General features: G+C 44.0%; 1 protein-coding gene across 1 annotated transcript in view; it reads right to left on the bottom strand.

Moving 5' to 3' along the window:
• Nucleotides 1-19,686: 19,686 nt before the first annotated feature.
• LOC110487617 (syndecan-2-A) overlaps nucleotides 19,687-24,795 on the bottom strand; it is a 35,090-nt gene continuing 29,981 nt past the window's right edge. Inside the window, exon 5 of the mRNA XM_036971809.2 lies at nucleotides 19,687-22,051. Coding sequence (XP_036827704.1) covers nucleotides 21,888-22,051 — 164 coding nt within the window. The 3' untranslated portion in view covers nucleotides 19,687-21,887. The remainder of the gene's footprint in view (nucleotides 22,052-24,795) is intronic.

Raw genomic sequence — 24,795 nt, 5'->3', positions numbered from 1 at the left:
GTCGAATTGCTGCAAAGAAACCACAACTAAAGGACACCAATGAGAAGAAGAGACTTGCTTGGGCCAAGAAACATGAGCAATGGATGTTAGACCGGTGGAAATTTGTCCTTTGGTCTGGAGACCAAATTTGAGATTTTTGGTTCCAACCGCCGTGTCTTTGTGAGAGACGCGGTGTGGGTGAACGGATGATCTCCGCATGTGTATTTCCCACCGTAAAGCATTGAGGAGGAGGTGTGATGGTGTGGGGGTGCTTTGCTGGTGACACTGTCTGTGATTTATTTAGAATTCAAGGCACACTTAACCAGAGAAACAGATGTCTCACAAGTCCTCAACTGGCATCTTTATTAAATAGTACCTGCAAAACAACAGTCTCAACATCAACAGTGAAGAGGCAAATCCGGGATGCTGACCTTCTATTCTAGGCAGAGTTCCTCTGTCCAGTGTCTGTGTTCATTTACCCATCTTAATGTTTTCTTTTTATTGGCCAGTCTGAGATATGGCTTTTTCTTTGCAACTCTGCCTAGAAGGCCAGCATCCCGGAGTCGCCTCTTCACTGTTGATGTTGAGAAGTTTTGCGGGTACTATTAAATGAAGCTGACAGTTGAGAACTTGTGAGGTGTCTGTTTCTCAAACTAGACACTCCAATGTACTTGTCTTCTTGCTCAGTTGTGCACCAGGGCCTCCCACTCCTCTTTCTATTCTGGTTAGAGCCAGTTTGCGCTGTTCTGTGAAGGGAGTAGTACTCAGTGTTGTACGAGATCTTCGGTTTCTTGGCAATTTCTCGCATGAAATAGCCTTCATTTTTCAGAACAAGAATAGACTGACGAGTTTCAGAAGAAAGTTCTTTGTTTCTGGCCATTTTGAGCCAGTAATCGAACCCACAAATGCTGATGCTCCAGGTACTCAACTAGTCTAAAGAAGGCCAGTTTTATTGCTTCTTTAATCAGCACAACAGTTTGCAGCTGTGCTAACATAATTTCAAAATGGTTTTCTAATGATCAATTAGCCTTTTCAAGTGATAAACTTGGATTAGTTAACACAACGTGCCACCGGAACACAGGAGTGACGGTTGCTGATAATGGGCCTCTGTACGTCTGTAGATATTCCATTAAAAATCAGCCGTTTCCAGCTGCAATAGTCATTTACAACATTAACAATGTCTACACTGTATTTCTGATCAATTTGATGTTATTTTAATGGATTAATTGCTTTATCTCAACAGACCAGAGTTTAAATAGACAATCAAGTGTTTTATTTTTCATTCATTTACCTTTCAAAATCCCTTCAGTCTTTTGGAATGCACCAAAGCAAGCCTGTTAAATGTATACTGTTAAATGTATATTACCAATCATAGTTAAAATGTAAAAAATTGTTTTTACAAATTTTATGCCAACTTGCATATGAATGCCTGCCGAACTGCTCATTTGATGAATACATCATTTAAAACGGTCGGACCCTAAAAATATGACTCAATAAATCATTTACGGGGTAACTATCGGGCCTGTTCGCAAGGCATATGGCAGCTCCACAGGACTTAAAAACCTCTGAAATTGCTTTGGCAAGCCGCTCAAGGGAAGGAGCAATAGAAAGGGGGAATAAGTCATTACGGGACGCTCTGCTATACTCCGTCTGAAAACACTTTGGAGCAGCCTTTTTTTCTCTCCACACTGCCTATATGGAATAAGTGTTGATCTCAGTCATTATTGACTCGCCCAGCCATCTCATAACCTAGCTATTGACTGAGCTATTTGGTGCAGCAAATTATACTGCTCCCACAGAACAGCTTTATATTCTAGCACTAGCCATGTGAGTACAACTACTTGGGAAAAGACTAGAGTTACAGAATAGGGTTTTTGATTAAATGAAGAAGTGCTAGTTGTAGCAGTTGGACAGAGGCAATATGGGAATAATAGACCTATCTAGGGACAACCTTGTTAAATTGAATGTCAAGATGCTTCGAGTTATACTTCGTGTGAAATTGCATGTGGAATGTGATTGTTATGATTCTATATATTTGCATACGGTATACGAGTGCAATATTGCAATGTGCTTATGAATGCATACTTTATGTTTATCACAATTATCACCATCATCATATAATACAGTATGAATGCCGAGATATCCCTTTCTTATACAGTTCTCCTGTGAAACGTTCTCACGTTCTCCCCTCTCTGACTGGACGTTGAGTCAGATCGTTTGTTCAGTGTTCCTGGATAGCTGGGAAGTGTGAGGTGTTCCAAGCGAGTGCCTGAAACCTTCTGTTCGACCACCCGTGTAAAAACACCTCGTACACAGAGTCACGGTGCTGACTTCATTGTGTCTACGCAGCAGCGGAGAGGGGAGGGGAGGTATAGGGAAAGGGGAGAGAGCGAGAGAGCGATGTAAAGAGGTGAGACTAAACCATGCTGCTGCACTAGTGTTTTCTCTCTCAGTGGGTGCCCAACAAACACCAGGGCCGGGATGAGAGGGGCCTAGAATCACACAGACCAGTCTTGGCTCGAACCCTGCACAATCTCCCTTCCAAACAATGCAACCAAGTGTTAAATGTACGCATGCCAGCCCCAGCCAGTTTAACACAACATCACATGACAATACGTGGAGCCTCGATGGAGAAAAAGACATCACAGAATGCATTATTCATTGAATTTATTGTATAATTCCATAGATATGCATTACATAGTTACATATACTGTATAGCCTGTCATTGATTACAAATGTTTCCCTCAGTTCCAATAAATATTGAATCTATAGTATTAAAAATGAATATTTTTCTCCCCCTTTTTTTCTCTCCCCAATTTCATGGTATCCAATTGGTAGTAGTTACAGTCTTGTCTCATCGCTGCAACTCCCGTACGGACTCGGGAGAGGCGAAGGTCGAGATCCACACAACACAGCCAAGCCGCACTGCTTATTGACACCAAAGGAATAGGGAAGTGATGGAGAGAGGAGGAGAAAGAAGAGGAGGAAGAGGGGAGTGATGGAGAGAGGAGCAGAAGGAGGAGGAAGAGGGGAGTGGTGGAGAAAGGAGGAGGAGGGGAGTGATGGAGAGAGGAGGAGGAGTGATGGAGAGAGGAGGAGGAGTGATGGAGAGAGGAGGAGGAGTGATGGAGAGAGGAGGAGGAGTGATGGAGAGAGGAGGAGGAGTGATGGAGAAGGAGGAGGAGGAGGAGTGATGGAGAGAGGAGGAGGAGTGATGGAGAGAGGAGGGCGGGAGTGATGGAGAGAGGAGGAGGAGTGATGGAGAGAGGAGGAGGAGTGATGGAGAGAGGAGGAGGAGTGATGGAGAGAGGAGGAGGAGTGATGGAGAGAGGAGGAGGAGGAGTGATGGAGAGAGGAGGAGGAAGAGGGTAGTGATGGAAAAAGTAGGAGGAGGAGTGATGGAGAGAGGAGGAGGAAGAGGGGAGTGATGGAGAGAGGAGCAGAAGGAGGAGGAAGAGGGGAGTGGTGGAGAAAGGAGGAGGAGGGGAGTGATGGAGAGAGGAGGAGGAGTGATGGAGAGAGGAGGATGGGAGTGATGGAGAGAGGAGAAGGGGAGTGATGGAGAGAGGAGGACGAGGGGAGTGATGGAGAGAGGAGGAGGAGGAGGAGGGGAGTGATGAAGAGAGGAGGAGGAGGGGAGTGATGGAGAGAGGAGGACGAGGGGAGTGATGGAGAGGAGGAGGAGGGGAGTGATGAAGAGAGGAGGAGGAGGAGGGGAGTGATGGAGAGAGGAGGAGGGGAGTGATGGAGAGAGGAGTAGGGGAGTGATGGAGGAGGAGGGCGGGAGTGATGGAGAGGAGGAGGAGGGGAGTGATGGAGAGAGGAGGAGGGGAGTGATGGAGAGAGGAGGAGGGGAGTGATGGAGGAGGAGGGCGGGAGTGATGGAGAGGAGGAGGAGGGGAGTGATGGAGAGAGGAGGAGGGGAGTGATGGAGAGAGGAGGAGGGGAGTGATGGAGGAGGAGGGCGGGAGTGATGGAGAGGAGGAGGAGGGGAGTGATGGAGAGAGGAGGAGGGGAGTGATGGAGGAGGAGGGCGGGAGTGATGGAGAGGAGGAGGAGGGGAGTGATGGAGAGAGGAGGAGGGGAGTGATGGAGGAGGAGGGCGGGAGTGATGGAGAGGAGGAGGAGGGGAGTGATGGAGAGAGGAGGAGGGGAGTGATGGAGAGAGGAGGAGGGGAGTGAAGGTGAGAGGAGGAGGGGAGTGATGGAGAGAGGAGGAGGGGAGTGATGGAGAGGCGGAGGAGGGGAGTGATGGAGAGAGGAGGAGGGGAGTGAAGGAGAGAGGAGGAGGGGAGTGATGGAGAGGCCGAGGAGGGGAGTGATGGAGAGAGGAGGAGGGGAGTGAAGGAGAGAGGAGGAGGGGAGTGATGGAGAGAGGAGGAGGGGAGTGATGGAGAGAGGAGGAGGGGAGTGATGGAGAGAGGAGGAGGGGAGTAAAGGAGAGGAGGAGGAGGGGAGTGATGGAGAGAGGAGGAGGGGAGTGATGGAGGAGGAGGGCGGGAGTGATGGAGAGGAGGAGGAGGGGAGTGATGTAGAGGAGGAGGGCGGGAGTGTTGGAGAGGAGGAGGAGGGGAGTGATGGAGAGAGGAGGAGGGGAGTGAAGGAGAGAGGAGGTTTTTCTGTACAATAGCCCATGGACCCACTTTGTTAAGATAACAGAGTGCCACTGCCGCAGCGCTATCACCTGGGGCAACAGCCAATCGGCAGCACTTTTCCAGAATCCTATAGGGGTTCCATCTCTCTTTTCTGACCCCCCCCCCCCCCCCCCCCCCGCCCCCCCTGTAGGTAATGAGATGGGTCCTGCATGCCTAGTTAAGTGTGCACATTATCCATAACCTGATCATGGAGAGATGGAGATAGAGAGAGGGAAAGAAGGGTGGAGAGAGAGAGAGAGTGAGACGGAGTGAGATAGAGCAGGGTGGGAAGAGGAGAGAAAGCATTTCGGAGAGACGTGGGGCCTTTTTGAAGAGGACACGGGCGCTGCACAATCATGGCATACTTCAAACAGCCTTCATTAAAACATTGCCTGGAGACCAGAAACCCCCGCTCCTTCTCTCCACTTTTCTCTCCCTCTTTTCTTCTCTCTCCCTCTTTCTCTCCTCTCCTCAGCTGCAGTGACAGCAGGTAAAGAGGGAGTGAAGGAGGGAGGGACAAAGAGGAGAGAGAGAGAGGGAGATAAGAGAGAGATCAGCGAGGCAACAAAACGGGGTCTTTGGAGTGGATAATGTATTTTCTTAGGGACTGTTTTCTCTTGTGGTTGCTCATGTATGCCCAGGAATCCTTTCTGATCCTATTTTGTTCTTCTCTATGGTGAGGTTACAGAGAGAACAATATGTGTGCATGTGCTTGAGTGAAGAATTCAAATGGGACCAATGCCAATGGCTAAGGATTGTCGGAGCCTACTGTAGCTTGTCTGGTCCAAGTGTAAAAAAAACATTAAGAACTCCTGCTCTTTCCATGACATAGGCCGACCAGGTGAATCCAGGTGAAAGCTATGATCTCTTATTGATGTCACTAGCTACATTAGTGTGGATGAAGGGGAGGAGAACCGGTGAAAGAATGATTTTTAAGCCTGGAGACAATTGAGACATGGATTGTGTATGTGGGCCATTCAGAGGGTGAATTGGCGAGACAAAAGGCGAATGCATGTGCATTTGAAGGGGGTATGGTAGTAGGTGCCAGAGAGAATAAGGGTTAGCTTCAGGATAATGTTATGACCATGAGGACAAGAGGACAGTAAAGTATCTCCCACAAACAGTACAATATTAATAACTCCTTAATCCACAGTACTCGTAGTATAAAAACCTTTCCTACCATCATCGGGTTCAACATTTTATCTGACGAATATCTCATGAATATAGCATTATAACTTGAATGCCTGTTCTACTATTCCTGACAGCAGTCTTCAGATGTATATCGCCACGGGTTAGATGAGTTGAAATTATAATCGGCATGAAAAACGTTGTTTCATTTTCCATTATTTGTTAGCAGGCATTTTGCTGCTCATCACGACGGAGGTGTACTCCTGAGAGTTGGTGGAAGATCAGTGACTCGGTCCATTGGTAATTCATCAGAGTACAGCAGACTTGATTAGACGTTTGGACGTCGACATGGGCCAAAGGGAGGTAATGAAAGCAGGAGTAGCTCGTCACTTAGCGGCACACGGATATTTGTCACCACTCGATGATGCGGCCGAATTGTCGAACGCGATGAAAACAGCTTGGTGACAGAAGTCAGTTAAAAAGTGTCACGACAGCTTCATTCGTCTCATATATTGACGTGTGGAAGAGAAAACGAATGACACTTCGAATCACCTTTTATCCTTCTTTTTACATGATTAATAAGGCAGAAGAATATTGAAAATGTTTTAAAAGTTTGTTTAAAAAAAAAAATCCAATGTTAATGTCTCTGGGCAGTAGATAACGTGTCCTTTGCGAGAATGAAGATGCATTTTCCGATGTCTTAGGAGAGACATTTCTTGTTGCTAAGGTAATGAGATCTCCAGGGGTCCGGAGCTCACAAAAACTGTTTGTGATGAATAGATAATTATACATGGGGAGAAACAAAGCAAAGATAGGATCAGCATGTTACACGTATCCCGCTCATTGCATTGCCTCTGTGAGGGGGGTCGACACTATAAAGTGTATCTGATGCAGCTTTGATTCTCCTTCCCCTTCGTCTCTATCCGCAGCACAAAACGTACAATATGTAACAAATTTGCAAAACGTATGATATGTTACGACTTCCAATTTGTTGTGGCTGTCATTAGCCAGCTAATGCTAATGTTAGCTCACTCTAGGGGTTAGGGTTTAAGGTCAGGATTAAGGTTAGGAGTTAGGTTAAATCACTCATTCCACGGAGGGCCGAGTGTCTACGGGTTTTCGCTCAACCCTTGTACTTAATTGATGAACTAAGGTCACTAATTAGTAAGGAACTCCCCTCACCTGGTTGTCAAGGTCTTAATTGAAAGGAAAAAACAGTTAAGGTTAGGGGAAGGGTTAGCTAACATGCTAAGTAGTTGCAAAGTAATTCAAATGTAGTAGCTATGTTGTTGCAAAGGTGTTAACCTTTCACTTGTGAGTTCCAAATATCTCTTACAGTCACCACCAGAGTGAGGGAGAGGTTCCAAAATGTGATTGTTACGCAACAGGACAGTTAACCCAAGCCACCTTCAAACTGCCTGCGAATTATATATAGTCTATGTTGCAACTAACAACAGTTTGAATTGAGGTGTGCTTCACATAGAAGGAGCCCATTTCACTGTTGCAAACAATTTATGTTTGCGGCTTTACTAAGCCGGACAAACATCTCTCTTCGACAAGAGCCCAAGCACTTCTCCAGTGTTTCCCCAGATCAAGTATGTAGACATTTGAGCATCTCCTGTCAGAACAGAACCTGCACAAACTGTGTCCCCATGGCACATTTTCAGGCTGTCGCCCACATTGCCTTCGTTGTTGTTTTCCTTATTAATAATAACTTTGGACATGTGTGTGTTCCTATCAAAGTAAGTACCTTATTATGTTATCATTATAGTTTCTGTATATTGGGTTGTCATTTCTACTTTTATTTTTTATTTTTTTCACCTTTATTTAACCAGGTAGGCTAGTTGAGAACAAGTTCTCATTTGCAACTGCGACCTGGCCAAGATAAAGCATAGCAGTGTGAGCAGACAACACAAAGTTACACATGGAGTAAACAATTAACAAGTCAATAACACAGTAGAAAACAAAGGGGGAGTCTATATACAATGTGTGCAAAAGGCATGAGGAGGTAGGCGAATAATTAAAATTTTGCAGATTAACACTGGAGTGATAAATGATCAGATGGTCATGTACAGGTAGAGATATTGGTGTGCAAAAGAGCAGAAAAGTAAATGAATAAAAACAGTATGGGGATGAGGTAGGTGAAAATGGGTGGGCTATTTACCAATAGACTATGTACAGCTGCAGCGATCGTTTAGCTGCTCAGATAGCTGATGTTTGAAGTTGGTGAGGGAGATAAAAGTCTCCAACTTCAGCGATTTTTGCAATTCGTTCCAGTCACAGGCAGCAGAGTACTGGAACGAAAGGCGGCCAAATGAGGTGTTGGCTTTAGGGATGATCAGTGAGATACACCTGCTGGAGCGCGTGCTACGGATGGGTGTTGCCATCGTGACCAGTGAGCTGAGATAAGGCGGAGCTTTACCTAGCATGGACTTGTAGATGACCTGGAGCCAGTGGGTCTGGCGACGAATATGTAGCGAGGGCCAGCCGACTAGAGCATACAAGTCGCAGTGGTGGGTGGTATAAGGTGCTTTAGTGACAAAACGGATGGCACTGTGATAAACTGCATCCAGTTTGCTGAGTAGAGTGTTGGAAGCCATTTTGTAGATGACATCGCCGAAGTCAAGGATCGGTAGGATAGTCAGTTTTACTAGGGTAAGTTTGGCGGCGTGAGTGAAGGAGGCTTTGTTGCGGAATAGAAAGCCGACTCTTGATTTGATTTTCGATTGGAGATGTTTGATATGAGTCTGGAAGGAGAGTTTGCAGTCTAGCCAGACACCTAGGTACTTATAGATGTCCACATATTCTAGGTCGGAACCATCCAGGGTGGTGATGCTAGTCGGGCATGCGGGTGCAGGCAGCGATCTGTTGAAAAGCATGCATTTGGTTTTACTAGCGTTTAAGAGCAGTTGGAGGCCACGGAAGGAGTGTTGTATGGCATTGAAGCTTGTTTGGAGGTTAGATAGCACAGTGTCCAATGACGGGCCGAAAGTATATAGAATGGTGTCATCTGCGTAGAGGTGGATCAGGGAATCGCCCGCAGCAAGAGCAACATCATTGATGTATACAGAGAAAAGAGTCGGCCCGAGAATTGAACCCTGTGGCACCCCCATAGAGACTGCCAGAGGACCGGACAGCATGCCCGCCGATTTGACACACTGAACTCTGTCTGCAAAGTAATTGGTGAACCAGGCAAGGCAGTCATCCGAAAAACCGAGGCTACTGAGTCTGCCAATAAGAATATGGTGATTGACAGAGTCGAAAGCCTTGGCAAGGTCGATGAAGACGGCTGCACAGTACTGTCTTTTATCGATGGCGGTTATGATATCGTTTAGTACCTTGAGTGTGGCTGAGGTGCACCCGTGACCGGCTCGGAAACCAGATTGCACAGCGGAGAAGGTACAGTGGGATTCGAGATGGTCAGTGACCTGTTTGTTGACTTGGCTTTCGAAGACCTTAGATAGGCAGGGCAGGATGGATATAGGTCTGTAACAGTTTGGGTCCAGGGTGTCTCCCCCTTTGAAGAGGGGGATGACTGCGGCAGCTTTCCAATCCTTGGGGATCTCAGACGATATGAAAGAGAGGTTGAACAGGCTGGTAATAGGGGTTGCGACAATGGTGGCGGATAGTTTCAGAAATAGAGGGTCCAGATTGTCAAGCCCAGCTGATTTGTACGGGTCCAGGTTTTGCAGCTCTTTCAGAACATCTGCTATCTGGATTTGGGTAAAGGAGAACCTGGAGAGGCTTGGGTGAGGAGCAGCGGGGGGGGGGGGGGGGGGCTGTTGGCCGAGGTTGAAGTAGCCAGGCGGAAGGCATGGCCAGCCGTTGAGAAATGCTTATTGAAGTTTTCGATAATCATGGATTTATCGGTGGTGACCGTGTTACCTAGCCTCAGTGCAGTGGGCAGCTGGGAGGAGGTGCTCTTGTTCTCCATGGACTTCACAGTGTCCCAGAACTTTTTGGAGTTGGAGCTACAGGATGCAAACTTCTGCCTGAAGAAGCTGGCCTTAGCTTTCCTGACTGACTGCGTGTATTGGTTCCGGACTTCCCTGAACAGTTGCATATCACGGGGACTATTCGATGCTATTGCAGTCCGCCACAGGATGTTTTTGTGCTGGTCGAAGGCAGTCAGGTCTGGGGTGAACCAAGGGCTGTATCTGTTCTTAGTTCTGCATTTTTTGAACGGAGCATGCTTATCTAAAATGGTGAGGAAGTTACTTTTAAAGAATGACCAGGCATCCTCAACTGACGGGATGAGGTCAATGTCCTTCCAGGATACCCGGGCCAGGTCGATTAGAAAGGCCTGCTCACAGAAGTGTTTTAGGGAGGGTTTGATAGTGATGAGGGGTGGTCGTTTGACTGCGGCTCCGTAGCGGATACAGGCAATGAGGCAGTGATCGCTGAGATCCTGGTTGAAGACAGCGGAGGTGTATTTGGAGGGCCAGTTGGTCAGGATGACGTCTATGAGGGTGCCCTTGTTTACAGAGTTAGGGTTGTACCTGGTGGGTTCCTTGATGATTTGTGTGAGATTGAGGGCATCTAGCTTAGATTGTAGGACTGCCAGGGTGTTAAGCATATCCCAGTTTAGGTCACCTAACAGAACAAACTCTGAAGCTAGATGGGGGGCGATCAATTCACAAATGGTGTCCAGGGCACAGCTGGGAGCTGAGGGGGGTCGGTAGCAGGCGGCAACAGTGAGAGACTTATTTCTGGAGAGAGTCATTTTCAAAATTAGTAGTTCGAACTGTTTGGGTATGGACCTGGAAAGTATGACATTACTTTGCAGGCTATCTCTGCAGTAGACTGCAACTCCTCCCCCTTTGGCAGTTCTATCTTGACGGAAGATGTTATAGTTGGGTATGGAAATCTCTGAATTTTTGGTGGCCTTCCTGAGCCAGGATTCAGACACAGCAAGGACATCAAGGTTAGCAGAGTGTGCTAAAGCAGTGAGTAAAACAAACTTAGGGAGGAGGCTTCTGATGTTGACATGCATGAAACCAAGGCTTTTTCGATCACAGAAGTCAACAAATGAGGGTGCCTGGGGACATGCAGGGCCTGGGTTTACCTCCACATCACCCGCGGAACAGAGAAGGAGTAGTATGAGGGTGCGGCTAAAGGCTATCAAAACTGGTCGCCTAGAGCGTTGGGGACAGAGAATAAGAGGAGCAGGTTACTGTAGCATAACGCACTGTATGTATGCATGGAGCATAATGTATTTACTGTTTAATCACATGTTTTCAAGTACTGGTGACAAATCATGCATTCCGCTTCGTGCATAGATTGTAATGGACACATATGATGTGTGTAAAATACTTTTTGGAAGATTGTACTGATTATGATGAGCTAAATGCCAGGTATGTGTGGCGCCATGTTTGTTGATATTACACAATGCATTCCGGTTGTCACGTAAACGTCTGTCAGACCAAAGATGTTATAACAAAACGAGGTGAAGGGATGGTTCACTTGACTGACTTAGATTGTAACTGTTGTTCCTCAGGGTTGCCAGATAATACTCCAGGGGTATTATTTTTGTTTAACTTGTAAACTTCTCCTGTATTTGGCCTATATTTATTGATGAATCCCCCCACAATACCTTCCCCCATTTCCACCCAACAGTGCTGTTTAGACGCGTTTGTTGCATCACACATTCTGTTGCTATTGTTCCAATCACATGTTTGCGGTCAACAACGGTCACCTATATGTGATCGTTTACATCAAAGGGTTAATTAGCTAAAATGCTAAAGTTGTCCGTGATGAGATTCGAACACGCAGCAATTTGGCTTGCGAGACATTTGTGTTCTACACCTACTCATCCACCCGACCAACTACCCTCCTTTCGTTTTTGCCTAAGTTACCTATAATACTAATTGGAGTGTCTCAGATTGATGTTTACTATGTTATGTCTAGTCTATGAGACCAGTCTGCATGCTGCGGTTACCGAGAACCAGAGTCGAAGAACACGGTACAGCATAGTTCCAATATTGCTTCAGATACCAGAACTAGAGGCCTGTAACTTTACTAAACCCTGATGACAAAATGACCAAGTGTGACTTCTACCATTACCTCTACATATTTTTCCTTGTAGCCCTGGATAAACCCACCTCGTTCAACTCATTGAGGGCTTGATGATTAGTTGACGAGTTGAATCAGGTATGCTTGTTCAGGGTTACAATAAAAAACGTGTACTGTTTGGTGTACTCGAGGACCAGCGTTAGGAAAACACTGATTTATACAACGAATTTCCATGGGCTCAAAGCTCAAATCCATGAGTCTTTCTCTCTCCTGAGCATCCAACTTAATTAGAATATAATGATTATAAACGGTCCTATCAGAAAGGCCTTAATCAAAACAAAACTTTCATTTTTCAAAATAGGCCTCCAATGAGCTGGTGGTATTAAAATTAAGCACACTATCGTGTTCCTTGGTGGAGGGAAGAGGAGAATGCTGCCGTGATGATTTCTAAATCCTATCAGGGGGTACTACGGTGGCACATTGGCATTTATTATCAGTCAGTGTTTAATCAAGCGCCGGAGTGATTAAGTAGCGAATTGAGGAGCTTGTCATTTCTCAAAATTGAGTTTGTTGTGTGTGTGAGCAAGGGATATTATTCGTTATCATCTCACAGCCGTTTAATGAGTAAGATTCTAATTCTGTTATTTTTACAAAACTAAATTATTTTTTTACCATTTTGTTTGACATTTGAACTAACTTTGATTGGCAGATTTACGGCTTTGCTCAAACTGAGACACCGTTTAAAGCTGCATTATGTAACTGTTTGGGAGACCCAACCAAATGCACATAGAAATGTGAGTTATAGATCTGTCATTCTCATTGAAAGCAAGTCTAAGAAGTGTTAGATATGTTCTATATGCGCAATTTCTACGCATCCTGTTCCTATGTTGTTTGCGTCTTTTACTTCCGGTTTTGTACACCAGCTTCAAATAGCTGAAAATACAATATTTTTGGTTATTGAAAATACAATTGAAGTCGGAAGATGACATACACCTTAGCCAAATACATTTAAACTCAGTTTTTCACAATTCCTGACATTTAATCCTAGTAAAAATTCCCTGTTTTAGGTCAGTTAGGATCACCACTTTATTTTAAGAATGTGAAATGTCATAATAATAGTAGAAATAATTATTTATTTCAGCTTTTATTTCTTTCATCACATTCCCAGTGGGTCAGAAGTTTACATACACTCAAGTAGTATTTGGTAGCATTGCCTTTAAATTGTTAAACTTGGGTCAAACATTTCAGGTAGCCTTCCACAAGCTTCTCACAATAAGTTTTGGCCCATTCCTGCTGACAGAGTTGGTGTAACTGAGTCAGGTTTGTAGGCCTCCTTGCTCGCACACGCTTTTTCAGTTCTGCCCACAAATTTTCTATGGGATTGAGGTGAGGGCTTTGTGATGGCCACTCCAATACCCTGACTTTGTTGTCCTTAAGCCATTTTGCCTCAACTTTGGAGGTATGCTTGGGTTTAAGCTTTAACTTCCTGCAAACCATAGTCTGTTTTTTTTAATGGTGGTTTTCAAGCAGTGGCTTCTTCCTTGCTGAGCGGCCTTTCAGGTTATGTCGATACAGGACTCGTTTTACTGTGGATATAGATACTTTTGTACCTGTTTCCTCCAGCATCTTCGCAAGGTACTTTGCTGTTGATCTGGAATTGATTTGCACTTTTTGCACCAAAGTACGTTCATCTCTAGGAGACAGAACACGTCTCCTTCTTGAGCGGTATGACGGCTGCTTTGTCCCACAGATGAACGTGGTACCTTCAGGCATTTGGAAATTGTTCCCATGGAGATCTACAATGGATAATTTCTTTGGATTCTTTGGATTGTCCCATGATGTCAGAGCAAAGAGGCAATGAGTTTGAAGGTAGGCCTTGAAATACATCCACAGGTACACCTCCGATTGACTCAAATGATGTCAATTAGCTTATCAGAAGCTTCTAAAGCCATGACATCATTATCTGGAATTTTTCAAGCTGTTTAAAGGCACAGTCAACTTAGTGTATGTAAACTTCTGACCCACTGGAATTGTGAAACAGTGAATTATAAGTGAAATAATCTGTCTGTAAACAATTGTTGGAAAAATTACTTGTGGCATGCACAAAGTAGATCTCCTAACTGACTTGCCAAAACTATAGTTTGTTAACAAAAAATGAGTGGAGTGGTTGAAAATAAGTTTAAATGACTCCAACTTAAATGTTTTTAAACTTCTGACTTCAACTGTATATTTTACAGCTGTTTAGACGGTACAATTATTCTCTACACTTTAGTTTGCTTGTTTTGTCACATAAACTGAAATTAGGATAACTATTTGAATTGTATCAACAAGGAAATGGAAGAGCGATTTCAGCATTATGCACCTTAAAAGAACAAAATGGCCCCAATGTAGGTTTTGGTGTCCAACGATCCATGTAACATCCCTCTAGCTTTAACTCAAAAGTTAATACGCAAAGGAAACTATGAAACTTTATAGTTTGCGTTGGCTTCGTCAATGATTAAACGAGTTACAGCCAGGTATGTGATACATTAACACCCTTCTCATCTGAGCATCGGAAATGTTCAAAACCTTATCAAGCTAAATCTGTAAGCATAAATCGTGTCATTACCGTAGGTTCATCTGAAAACGAAAGCTGTTAAGGGTTTCAGAGATCGCAAAGTGTGTTTTTCACGGGATTCTGACACTAAACGTAGTTTCAAGTAGCTAACTGTTCAAATGATGATAAATGTCTTGCCTGGAGAAAGACAGTGCATGATATACAGTACCAGTCAAAGGTTTGTCTTTATTTGTACTATTTTCTACGTTGTGGAATAATAGTGAAGATATCAAAACTATGAAATAACACATATGGAATCATGTAGTAACCAAAAAAATATTAAACAAATCAAAATATGTTTTATATTTGAGATTCTTCAAAGTAGCCACCCTTTGCCTTCATGACACTTTTGCACACTCTTGACATTCTCTCAACCAGCTTCATGAGGAATGCTTTTCCAACAGTCTTGAAGGAGTTCCCACATATAATGAGCACTTGTTGGCTGCTTTTACTTCACTCTGCGGATGCCAGGTCATCTGATGCAGCACCATCACTCTCCGTCTTGATCAAATAGCCCTCACACAGCCTGGATGTGTGTTTTGGGTCATTGTTCGGTTGAAAAACAAATGATAGTCCCACTAAGCGCAAACCAGATGGAATTGCATATCGCTGCAGAATGCTGTCATAGCCATGCTGGTTAAGTGTGCCATGAATTCTAAATAAATCACTCTCAGTTATCACTGACAGTATCACCAGAAAAGCACCCCCACACCATCACACCTCCTCCTCCATGCTTCATGGTGGGAACCACACATGCGGAGATCATCTGTTCACCTACTCTGCATCTCACAGACACAGCGGTTGGAACCAAAAATCTCAAATTTGGACTCATCAGACCAACGGACAGATTTCCACCGGTCTAATGTTCATTGCTCTTATTTCTTGTCCCAACAAGTCTCTTTTTCTTATTGGTGTCCTTTAGTAGTGGTTTCTTTGCAGCAATTCAACCATGAAGGCCTGATTCCCGCAGTCTCCTCTGAACAGTTGATGTTGTGATGTGTCTGTTACTTGAACTCCTTGAAGAATTTCTTTGGGCTGCAGTTAACTCTAATTTATCTCATTAACTTATCCTCTGCAGCAGAGGTCTTCCATTCCTGTGGCGGTCTTCATGAGAGCCAGTTTCATCATAGCGCTTGATGGTTTTTGCTACTGCACTTGAAGAAACTTTCAAAGTTCTTGAAATTTTCCAGATTGACTGACCTTCATGTCTTAAAGTAATGATGGACTGTCGTTTCTCTTTGCTTATTTGAGCTGTTCTTGCCATAATATGGACTTGGTCTTTTACCAAATAGGGCTGTCTTCTGTATACCACCTCTACCTTGTCACAACACAATTGGTCTGCTCAAATGCATTAAGATGGAAAGAAATTCCACAAATTAACTTTTAAGAAGGCTCAACTGTTAATTTATATGAATTCCAGGTGACTACTTCATGAAGCTGCTTGAGAGAATGCCAAGAGTGTGCAAAGCTGTCATCAAGACAAAGGGTGGCTACTTTGAAGAATTTGTTTAACACTTTGTTGGTTACTACATGATTCCATATGTATTATATTATAGTTTTGATGTCTTCACTATTATTCTACAATGTAGAAAATAGGTAAAACAAAAATAAAAAACTTGAAAGAGTAGGTGTGTCCAAACGTTTGACTGGCACTGTATGTGTTATATTAATTGTTGCGCAACCTTAGAAGACAACATTCACCGTATCCATACATTTATTGTGCCTCGTTGGTACAATCAACAGGGAGGAAACAGTAGTTCACCTCCCCACAGGGGCCAATTACAGTATCAGGCCATTTTGCGGGGTGAGACTGCTTTTCTTTTCCTTTTCACTTCCTCGCCTGTCAAAACTTGAATCCAATAAAGTGTCTTCAACAAATGAACAGCTCTTTGAATGACTTTCTCGCAATCCTGAGAATGAAGAAAAGTGGGCAATCGAGAGAAACATGCTGACCGCATGAGTGATGTAGCGGCAACAACAACAAAAAAGGGTGGGTAAAAATAGTGTTTACGCGAGAGCGTTGCATACGTGTTATCTGACCTTTAGGGTACTTGTTGTGGCGTGAAGCTAGAAGTGGGGAGTTTGAAGGTGTACCGGAGGCGGTATTGTTGGGAGTTTAGGCCAGAAGAAAACTATTTGGTACATAAATTGTAGGGGCCTTAGTTGTCTTGGTGCGCTTTCACACTTCATTACACCATGTTCAGCTGACTTTGGTCTTAGATCTGTCTGGTCAATTCGGATGAAGTATCTGTAACGGCTGTTGTAGGTGGAAGAAGGCGAGGACCAAGGTGCAGCGTGGTACGCGTTCATCCGTTTAATAATGGAACTGAACACTGATTAACAAAAACACAGATAACAACCGAAACAGTTCTGTCTGGTGCAGACACAAAAACAGAAAGCAAACACCCACAACCAAAATGGGGAAAACAGGCTACCTAAGTATGATTCTCAATCAGAGACAACGAACGACACCTGCCTCTGATTGAGAACCATACTTAGGTAGCCTGTTTTCCCCATTTTGGTTGTGGGTGTTTGCTTTCTGTTTTTGTGTCTGCACCAGACAGAACTATTTCAGTTGTTCTCTGAACCAAACACATAGAAATATAACATAGAAAAAAGAACATAGACCACCCACCCCAAATCACGCTCTGACCAACCTAACACAAAGACATAAAAAAGGAACTAAGGTCAGAACGTGACAGAATCAGTCCAGAAATGCAGTCATTTAGCTGCCTTGCAATTTGGCACAGAACAGCTTAGAACTAAGCTCTTTCCACTGATGCCTAATAATACCATCCATCCATCCATACAACCATTCTAACCACCTCTTATTGGCACAGATGTTTGGCAATGATAGGTGTTGTCCAGTAAGGTTCCTGTGGTGTTTGACCCCGTTTGTGGCCATACAGATGACTGTAGTGGTGTGTCAGTGGCCCAGTGGTGTGTCAGTTGGCTGTGTTTGGTTCACTGAGGTGCTATGGGTCCACACCGGCCCTGGCTTAGCCTCCAGCCATGAGTCCTTATGAGGCTTGACAGCGTGTTTACTTTGGACGCCATTTCCTAGAAGTTTCTGCATGGTTTGGCGCTCACTAACAGTTGATGGCCGGCCTCTTTATTGAATTAGTTCTGTGTCAGAGCGTGAGAGTGAGAGAGGGAGAGAGATAGAGAGAGACGGAGTGGCTTTTGTCCTCTTTCGACATCCACCTAAACCCCTTTCCCTACTCTCTCTCCTACTGAGAGGGTCATGAATTTATGTTCCACACTCTGACATATGCACACGGACACTAACCCCAACACAAACATCAACAGAGTTGTGGTCGCACACAAACAGAAGTGGGGAAACTGGATGGATGTGTCGGAGATCCTATTGGATCTCTGCTTTATTCTATTGAGATGCCTCTCTTTGGGATGTGTTGTACATGTATCGCTTTCAGGGCAAATATCACATACTGACGTATAACGACCTTGTCCTGTATAGAGAAGCGTATTCGTACAGCGAAACGACCCGTGCTTCAACCAGTGATAGCATGTCTTCCTTGACCCATTGATCAAGCAAGAAAAGACACAAAAACTCACATACGGTACTCTCCCACGCTACCAACTATAGCACACCCACATCCCGCATCCTCCCACTTCTTCAAAGAGAATACAAATGGCTTCTTCAATCCCAACACTTTGAAGCATGGAGGTCCTCGCAGCCATTATTCAACTGGAGCGTGAGCAGCCCCATTCTGAATGAACTAACCTTGATCGCATGCTAGTTGTAGTGCGCTGGCACTCTAAGCCAAGATTTCAGATGCTCTTTAACCTGTCATCTATGAGCACTTTGTAGTGCCACCTTTTGCTTTTTTTTTTACAGCTGTAAGTCGCTTGGGGTATGTCTCTATCAGTTTTGCACATCGAGAGACTGACATTTTTTCCCATTCCTCCTTGCAAAACAGCTCGAGCTCAGTGAGGTTGGATGGAGAGCATTTGTGAACAGCCGTTTTCAGTTCATTCCACAGATTCTCGATTGGATTCAGGTCTGGACTTTGACTTGGCCATTCTAACACCTGGATATGTTTATTTTTGAACCATTCCATTGTAGATTTTGCTTTATGTTTTGGATCATTGTCTTGTTGGAAGACAAATCTCTGTCCCAGTCTCAGGTCTTTTGCAGACTCCATCAGGTTTTCTTCCAGAATGGTCCTGTATTTGGCTCCATCCATCTTCCCATCAATTTTAACCATCTTCCCTGTCCCTGCTGAAGAAAAGCAGGCCCAAACCATGATGCTGCCACCACCATGTTTGACAGTGGGGATGGTGTGTTCAGGGTGATGAGCTGTGTTGCCAAAAAGTTCAATCTTGGTTTCATCTGGCCAGAGCACCTTCTTCCACATGTTTGGTGTGTCTCCCAGGTGGCTTGTGGCAAACTTTAAACAACACTTTTTATGGATATCTTTAAGAAATGGCTTTCTTCTTGCCACTCTTCCATAAAGGCCAGATTTGTGCAATATACGACTGATTGTTGTCCTATGGACAGAGTCTCCCACCTCAGCTGTAGATCTCTGCAGTTCATCCAGAGTGATCATGGGCCTCTTGGCTGCATCTCTGATCAGTCTTCTCCTTGTATGAGCTGAAAGTTTAGAGGGACGGCCAGGTCTTGGTAGATTTGCAGTGGTCTGATACTCCTTCCATTTCAATATTATCGCTTGCACAGTGCTCCTTGGGATGTTTAAAGCTTGGGAAATCTTTTTGTATCCAAATCCGGCTTTAAACTTTTTCACAACAGTATCTCGGACCTGCCTGGTGTGTTCCTTGTTCTTCATGATGCTCTCTGCGCTTTTAACGGACCTCTGAGACTATCACAGTGCAGGTGCATTTATACGGAGACTTGATTACACACAGGTGGATTGTATTTATCATCATTAGTCATTTAGGTCAACATTGGATCATTCAGAGATCCTCACTGAACTTCTGGAGAGAGTTTGCTGCACTGAAAGTAAAGGGGCTGAATAATTTTGCACGCCCAATTTTTCAGTTTTTGATTTGTTAAAAAAGTTTGAAATATCCAATAAATGTCGTTCCACTGTATGATTGTGTCCCACTTGTTGTTGATTCTTCACAAAAAAATACAGTTTTATATCTTTATGTTTGAAGCCTGAAATGTGGCAAAAGGTCGCAAATTTCAAGGGGGCCGAATACTTTCGCAAGGCACTGTAGTTGATGTTATTCATTACCTAGATGTCAGCATCTGTAAAAAGGGGTCTTGGGGAAACCAGTATACAGTATTCCTCGGTCATTGATTGTGGCCTGAGGGAGGAAAAACAGTGAAGAGAAAAGACACTGAGATCGATATTAGGCCACAATGTTTATTCAGTAGTGTTGTTTCAACGTATAGGTACAATACTGTCTGCTTTTGTAAGACAAAAAAAAGAAAAAGAAAATGCCAGTCATTATCATCACCCCCCTGGTGTAATGTACGCACCTCCCTATTCTCTCCAAGAGAGCGGGTACATTTCCAAATGGTAGGCACTTTGAAGGTTTAAAACATTGGTGAATATACATTTGTGTATATATAATATATATTTTCATATACTAATAAGCAATTGGACTCAATTGGTCAGAGCTCTAATAGAAATAAAAATATATATATATTTTTTTAAAACAAAGAAAGAAATGTGGCCATAATGGGAATATGTATAGTGATGGTGAGAATACCGTCTTTGGGTTTTGTTTCTGCAGTTCAGTACCTTCCTTTCTATGATAAGCTGAGAGAGAGAGGGGAGGGGGGGGGGGGTTGCAGGTAGAGGGCAGAAGCTTGAGGGTATAGCAGAGTGGGGAAGGAGGAGGAGGAAGGGTTGCATGGAGGAGGATGGCCTCAGATTGGTGGTAGGAGTTCAGATGACAACGTCTATTTCACATTACCGCACAGCTCAGCATCTCAAAAAAGGCAACTTCACTATCTGTTGTACCTTTCTCCTCGTTGCAGGTTCATGCAGAGGGGACCGTTTTAATGAGAAAGGGTGACGGCAACAACAGGTCAATCCCGTACCTTTGTACTTTTGTCGGTACATGTTTTGTGCTTGGTAACCAACCTCACACTGTCTGATAATCGCTCTCAGGAAAGCTCTTCCCCGGTAAACAGAGCAATTCTGCGGACCAGCACCTGTATTGGGATTAGCTCAAATCGAGATGCATTGACTGACCACAACACTTGAAGCTTTAGAAAAAGGATCCAAAGTTCCATTTCACTCTTAACAACTGGTACTGAACCACTGGGAACATCGCTGCCATCCGCACAGAGCTGACTCATTTCAGTTGGCAGCTGGTGCGTGTCCAGTAGTACATAACAGGCCGCCAGAAAGGATCTCCTGACTAAACCAGCGACACGGGGAGACAAAAACACTGGGCGCGCTGGCAACACAGTGGAGTGAGACAAAGGGGAGGGGCCGACAGGTCCATTGGCTCTGGTCCAATCTGATTACCATGAGGAGATGGAGAGAGTGCTGGGGGTGAGAGTCAGAGGTGGTACAGGCAAAGTAAACTAGGGGGAAATATTGGGGGTGGAAGGGAGCCAACGCCCCTGAGCCAAATTTAACCCCAAATATACTAAACGCTCTGAGCTGAACGAGACCAGCAGAGGAGCAATGCAGTGAATGTGAAATGTGAAAAGTTGTATGCAATTAAATAAAATGACATAAACATCCACAAGACACACTGTAAAGTAGATCTTATATCTTTTTCTTGAGCCCCTGCCACATCTTCGCTTTTAAAGACCAATTCCCGATTATAAACACGTACGCTGTATAAGAAATGGTTTTGACCAAGAGAAACATTGAAAGAAAACAAAACAAGACAAACAAAAATTAAATTAAACGCTCACTTTCCACTAGATGGGTGTGAGAGCAAGAAAATAAACATTGTAACCTGAAGGGAGAACATTTACATTGACCGTTATCAGCGTTAATATGAAGACGAAAGTACTTCATGAAAACTACAAAGGCATTTTTTTTTTTTTACATCTGAGAAAAAAAAAAGATAAATTAATGAAATACACATTTTAGAGATCAATGTCAGACATGCTAGGACAAAAATGAAAAAAAAAAATATGAAGTAGGATTGATACAGAATAATTATATTCAATTATTTCCACTTTTAAAAATATTCTTTACAAATACACACTGCTACAGTTAAATAGTAGTCAGTGACTAAAAACAGCTCCTTTGACAGAAGACAGATGGAATCAGTTTTTCTCACCTTTACAGATTGTGTTTTTTGTTTCGTTTTTTTCAGCCTTTTCAAATAATACACAAAATGTTTAAATACACTGAGATTTGCCATAAAATAAGCAATGCTTGGCTTTTCATTTAAAAAAAGAAGAAAGAAAATGTCTTAATTACAATACTCTATGCAAAAGCTTTCCTTTATGTATTTTTTCCTCAATAAATGTTGAACTTTTTGTTGTTGTTGTTGTAATTTAACAGCTTTTGTCGTTGTCATGGACTGCCATAAACTGTCACTGTGATTTGTCAATCTTCTCGCGAGGGGGCGGGGCTTTAGGCATAAAACTCCTTGGTTGGGGCCTTCTGATATGCTGTCCCAGAGGGTTTCTTCTCTCCCAGGTCGTAGCTGCCCTCATCCTTCTTCCTCATGCGGTAAACCAAGAGGAGGATGAGGAAGATGGCAAAGAGGAAGCCAATAACTCCGCCCGCAATGACAGCTGTGGACAGAGAGCAGGAGAGATCAGAGGTTAGAGGTCAAAGGCTATTCAGAGGACACTGAAGCTTACAGCATCTAGAGAGGGAACTTTGAATGCACTGTACCCTTTCGTAAGCAATCTACCTGTCAAGCTACTCAACATTACTCCCAGATCTTGCACTTTTTTCTTGTGTGCTAATTCTTTACATAGGCTTTCGTAATTTTCCCATTAATACTTGTATGAGGTTTCTTTATAGTCCTTAATCTGTTTTAGGGCCCTCATGACGATACAATCTCCCCTCTGCTTCAGTTTTATTTCAACATCTTGGACTGGCCCCTTGGCCCCATGGGTAAAAAGTAACCTGCCACTCTTACAGCAAATTACCCTCCTGGAAACCGTGCAGTGCCTCGGTGTGGAGCGGATAGATGTACAGGAAATGACGACAATTAGAGTTGTGGGAGCCATGGGGGACAGGAAGAGGAAAATTAGAGGTATAGAGGACAGGAGGAGGTTAGCTAGCCACGTCTGTTTGCACAGTGGGCTGGGCCTTCTGGTCTCTGGGTTTTACATTGAGTTAATCCACAGTATTTACAGGCTTGTCCAGGCCCGGGTTTCAGTGGATGTGGCCAACGTGACAGTAATTGAAAACAAATGAAAAAAGTAGCATACCTAGCAGACAGACTTTGAAAAGGCAGGGCCTCACATGTCTACAGGGTAGATCATTTGAACAATTTTGAAATACACTAGTTAGACAAATATTCAAGTTTGGATGTAACTTTTAGAAATGTCAAACTTTGGAATAAACATAAAAATCCAAATGCGCAAAGGCAACTAACTGGATGGATGTTTGTTGGATACACACTACATGATTAAAAGTATGTGGACAACTGCTCGTCGAACATCTCATTCCAAAATCATGGTCATTAATATGGAGATGGTCCCACCTTTGCAGCTATACCAGCCTCCACATACTTCTGGGAATGATTTCCACTAGATGTTGAAACATTGCTGTGAGGACTTACTTCCATTCAGCCACAAGAGCATTAGTGAGGTCGGGCACTGATGTTGGGCGATTAGGCCTGGCTCGCAGTCGCATTTCCAATTCATCCCTAAGGTGTTCGATGAGGTTGAGGTCAGGGATCCGTGCAGGCCAGTCAAGTTCTTCCACACCGATCTCGACAAACTATTTCTATATGGACCTCGCTTTGTGCACGGGGGCATTGTCATGCTGAAACAGGAAAGGGCCTTTCCCAAACTGTTGCCACAAAGAAGGAAGCACAGAATTGTCTATAATGTAATTACATGCTGTAGCGTTAAGATTTTCCTTCACTGGAACTAAGGGGCCTAGCCCATATCATGAAAAACAGCCCCAGACCATTATTCCTCCTCCACCAAATGTTATGCATTGGGGCATGGAGCGTTCTCCTGGTATCCGCTAAACCCAGATTCATCCGTCGGACTGCCAGATGGTGAAGCGGGATTCATCACTCCAGAGAATGCGTTTCCACTACTCCAGAGTCCAATGGCGGTGAGCTTCACACTACTCCAGACGATGCTTGGCATTGCGCATGGTGATCTTAGACTTGTGTGCAGCTGCTCGGCCATGGAAACCCATTTCATGAAGCTCCCTACGAACAGTTCTTGTGCTGACGTTGCTTCCAGAGGCAGTTTGGAACTCTGTAGCGAGTGTTGCAACCGAGGACAGATCCTGCTCCTAGATGTTTCCTCTTCACAACAACAGCACTTACAGTTGACAGGGACAGCTTTAGCAGGGCAGACATTTGACGAACTGACTTGTTAGAAAGGTGGCATCCCATGACGGACGGTGCCACGTTGAATGTCACTGAGCAATTAAGAATGGGCCATTCTACTGCCAATGTTTGTCTATGGAGATTGCATGGCGGTGTGCTTGATTTTCATACACCTGTCAGCAACGGGTGTGTCTGAATTAGCCAAATCCTCTCATTGGAAGGGGTGTCCACATACTTTTGACCATGTAGTGTATTTCCAGCACAACTATATTGACGTCCGAATTCATCCTCATCCATTTCACTTCTTCCCAGGAACTAAAAGACGGCTGTCACAACAAAGCAGAAGTAAAGTAGCAATCCATTTGTAGCACACGACATGTGTATCTCTGACACTGAAGGGAAAACTGCATCAGTGAGTGTGATTTCCAGTCAGATCATTTCCCTAGTTCGCATTTCACTAGAGCCGGGGAATTAACACTAAATTGGAGCAAACCGCATTATGAACTCTGGAAGGTCCCACTGAGGGGTAATTTAGTTTATATATTAAACTGGTTATTTTCAGGAGCTGTAGAGAGCTTAGAGAGCTTGACAGACGTGGGGAGAAATCCCCCTTGCCCTTAGATGTGTGTTACTGCACCATTACTACCCTGACCTATTAACAGCACGATTAAGGAATGATCAGGAAATAAACTAAATGTATAACATCAATGTTAAAACGACTGTATTATAGATGATTAGGTGTTTTCATCAAGAGTCCCTTTGCAGAGCATAGATGAAGTTGCTGCACAAGTGCATAAAGATAAAGATGCAGCGAAGATGCAACCAACTAAATGTGCCTGACATCAAGCAGACACATTTTGGCATCGATCCAAGCAGGGCACCTGACCTACTTCATAATCAAAGACGTACTCAAGAACTCAGTGGAGAATTCAAACGGCAGTTCAGTTACCTGACAGTGGCTAGGTTTCCATCCAATTGGAGACAGATTTTAGTGTGAGTATTCAAAAATCTGCA

The sequence above is a fragment of the Oncorhynchus mykiss genome, chromosome 30 (assembly GCF_057628025.1).
Source record: "Oncorhynchus mykiss isolate SJ-2025 chromosome 30, ASM5762802v1, whole genome shotgun sequence".
In the NCBI taxonomy this organism is placed as follows: Eukaryota; Metazoa; Chordata; class Actinopteri; order Salmoniformes; family Salmonidae; genus Oncorhynchus; species Oncorhynchus mykiss.
Note: the sequence above shows the minus strand (reverse complement) of the source record. Positions and strands in the feature narration are given on the sequence as shown.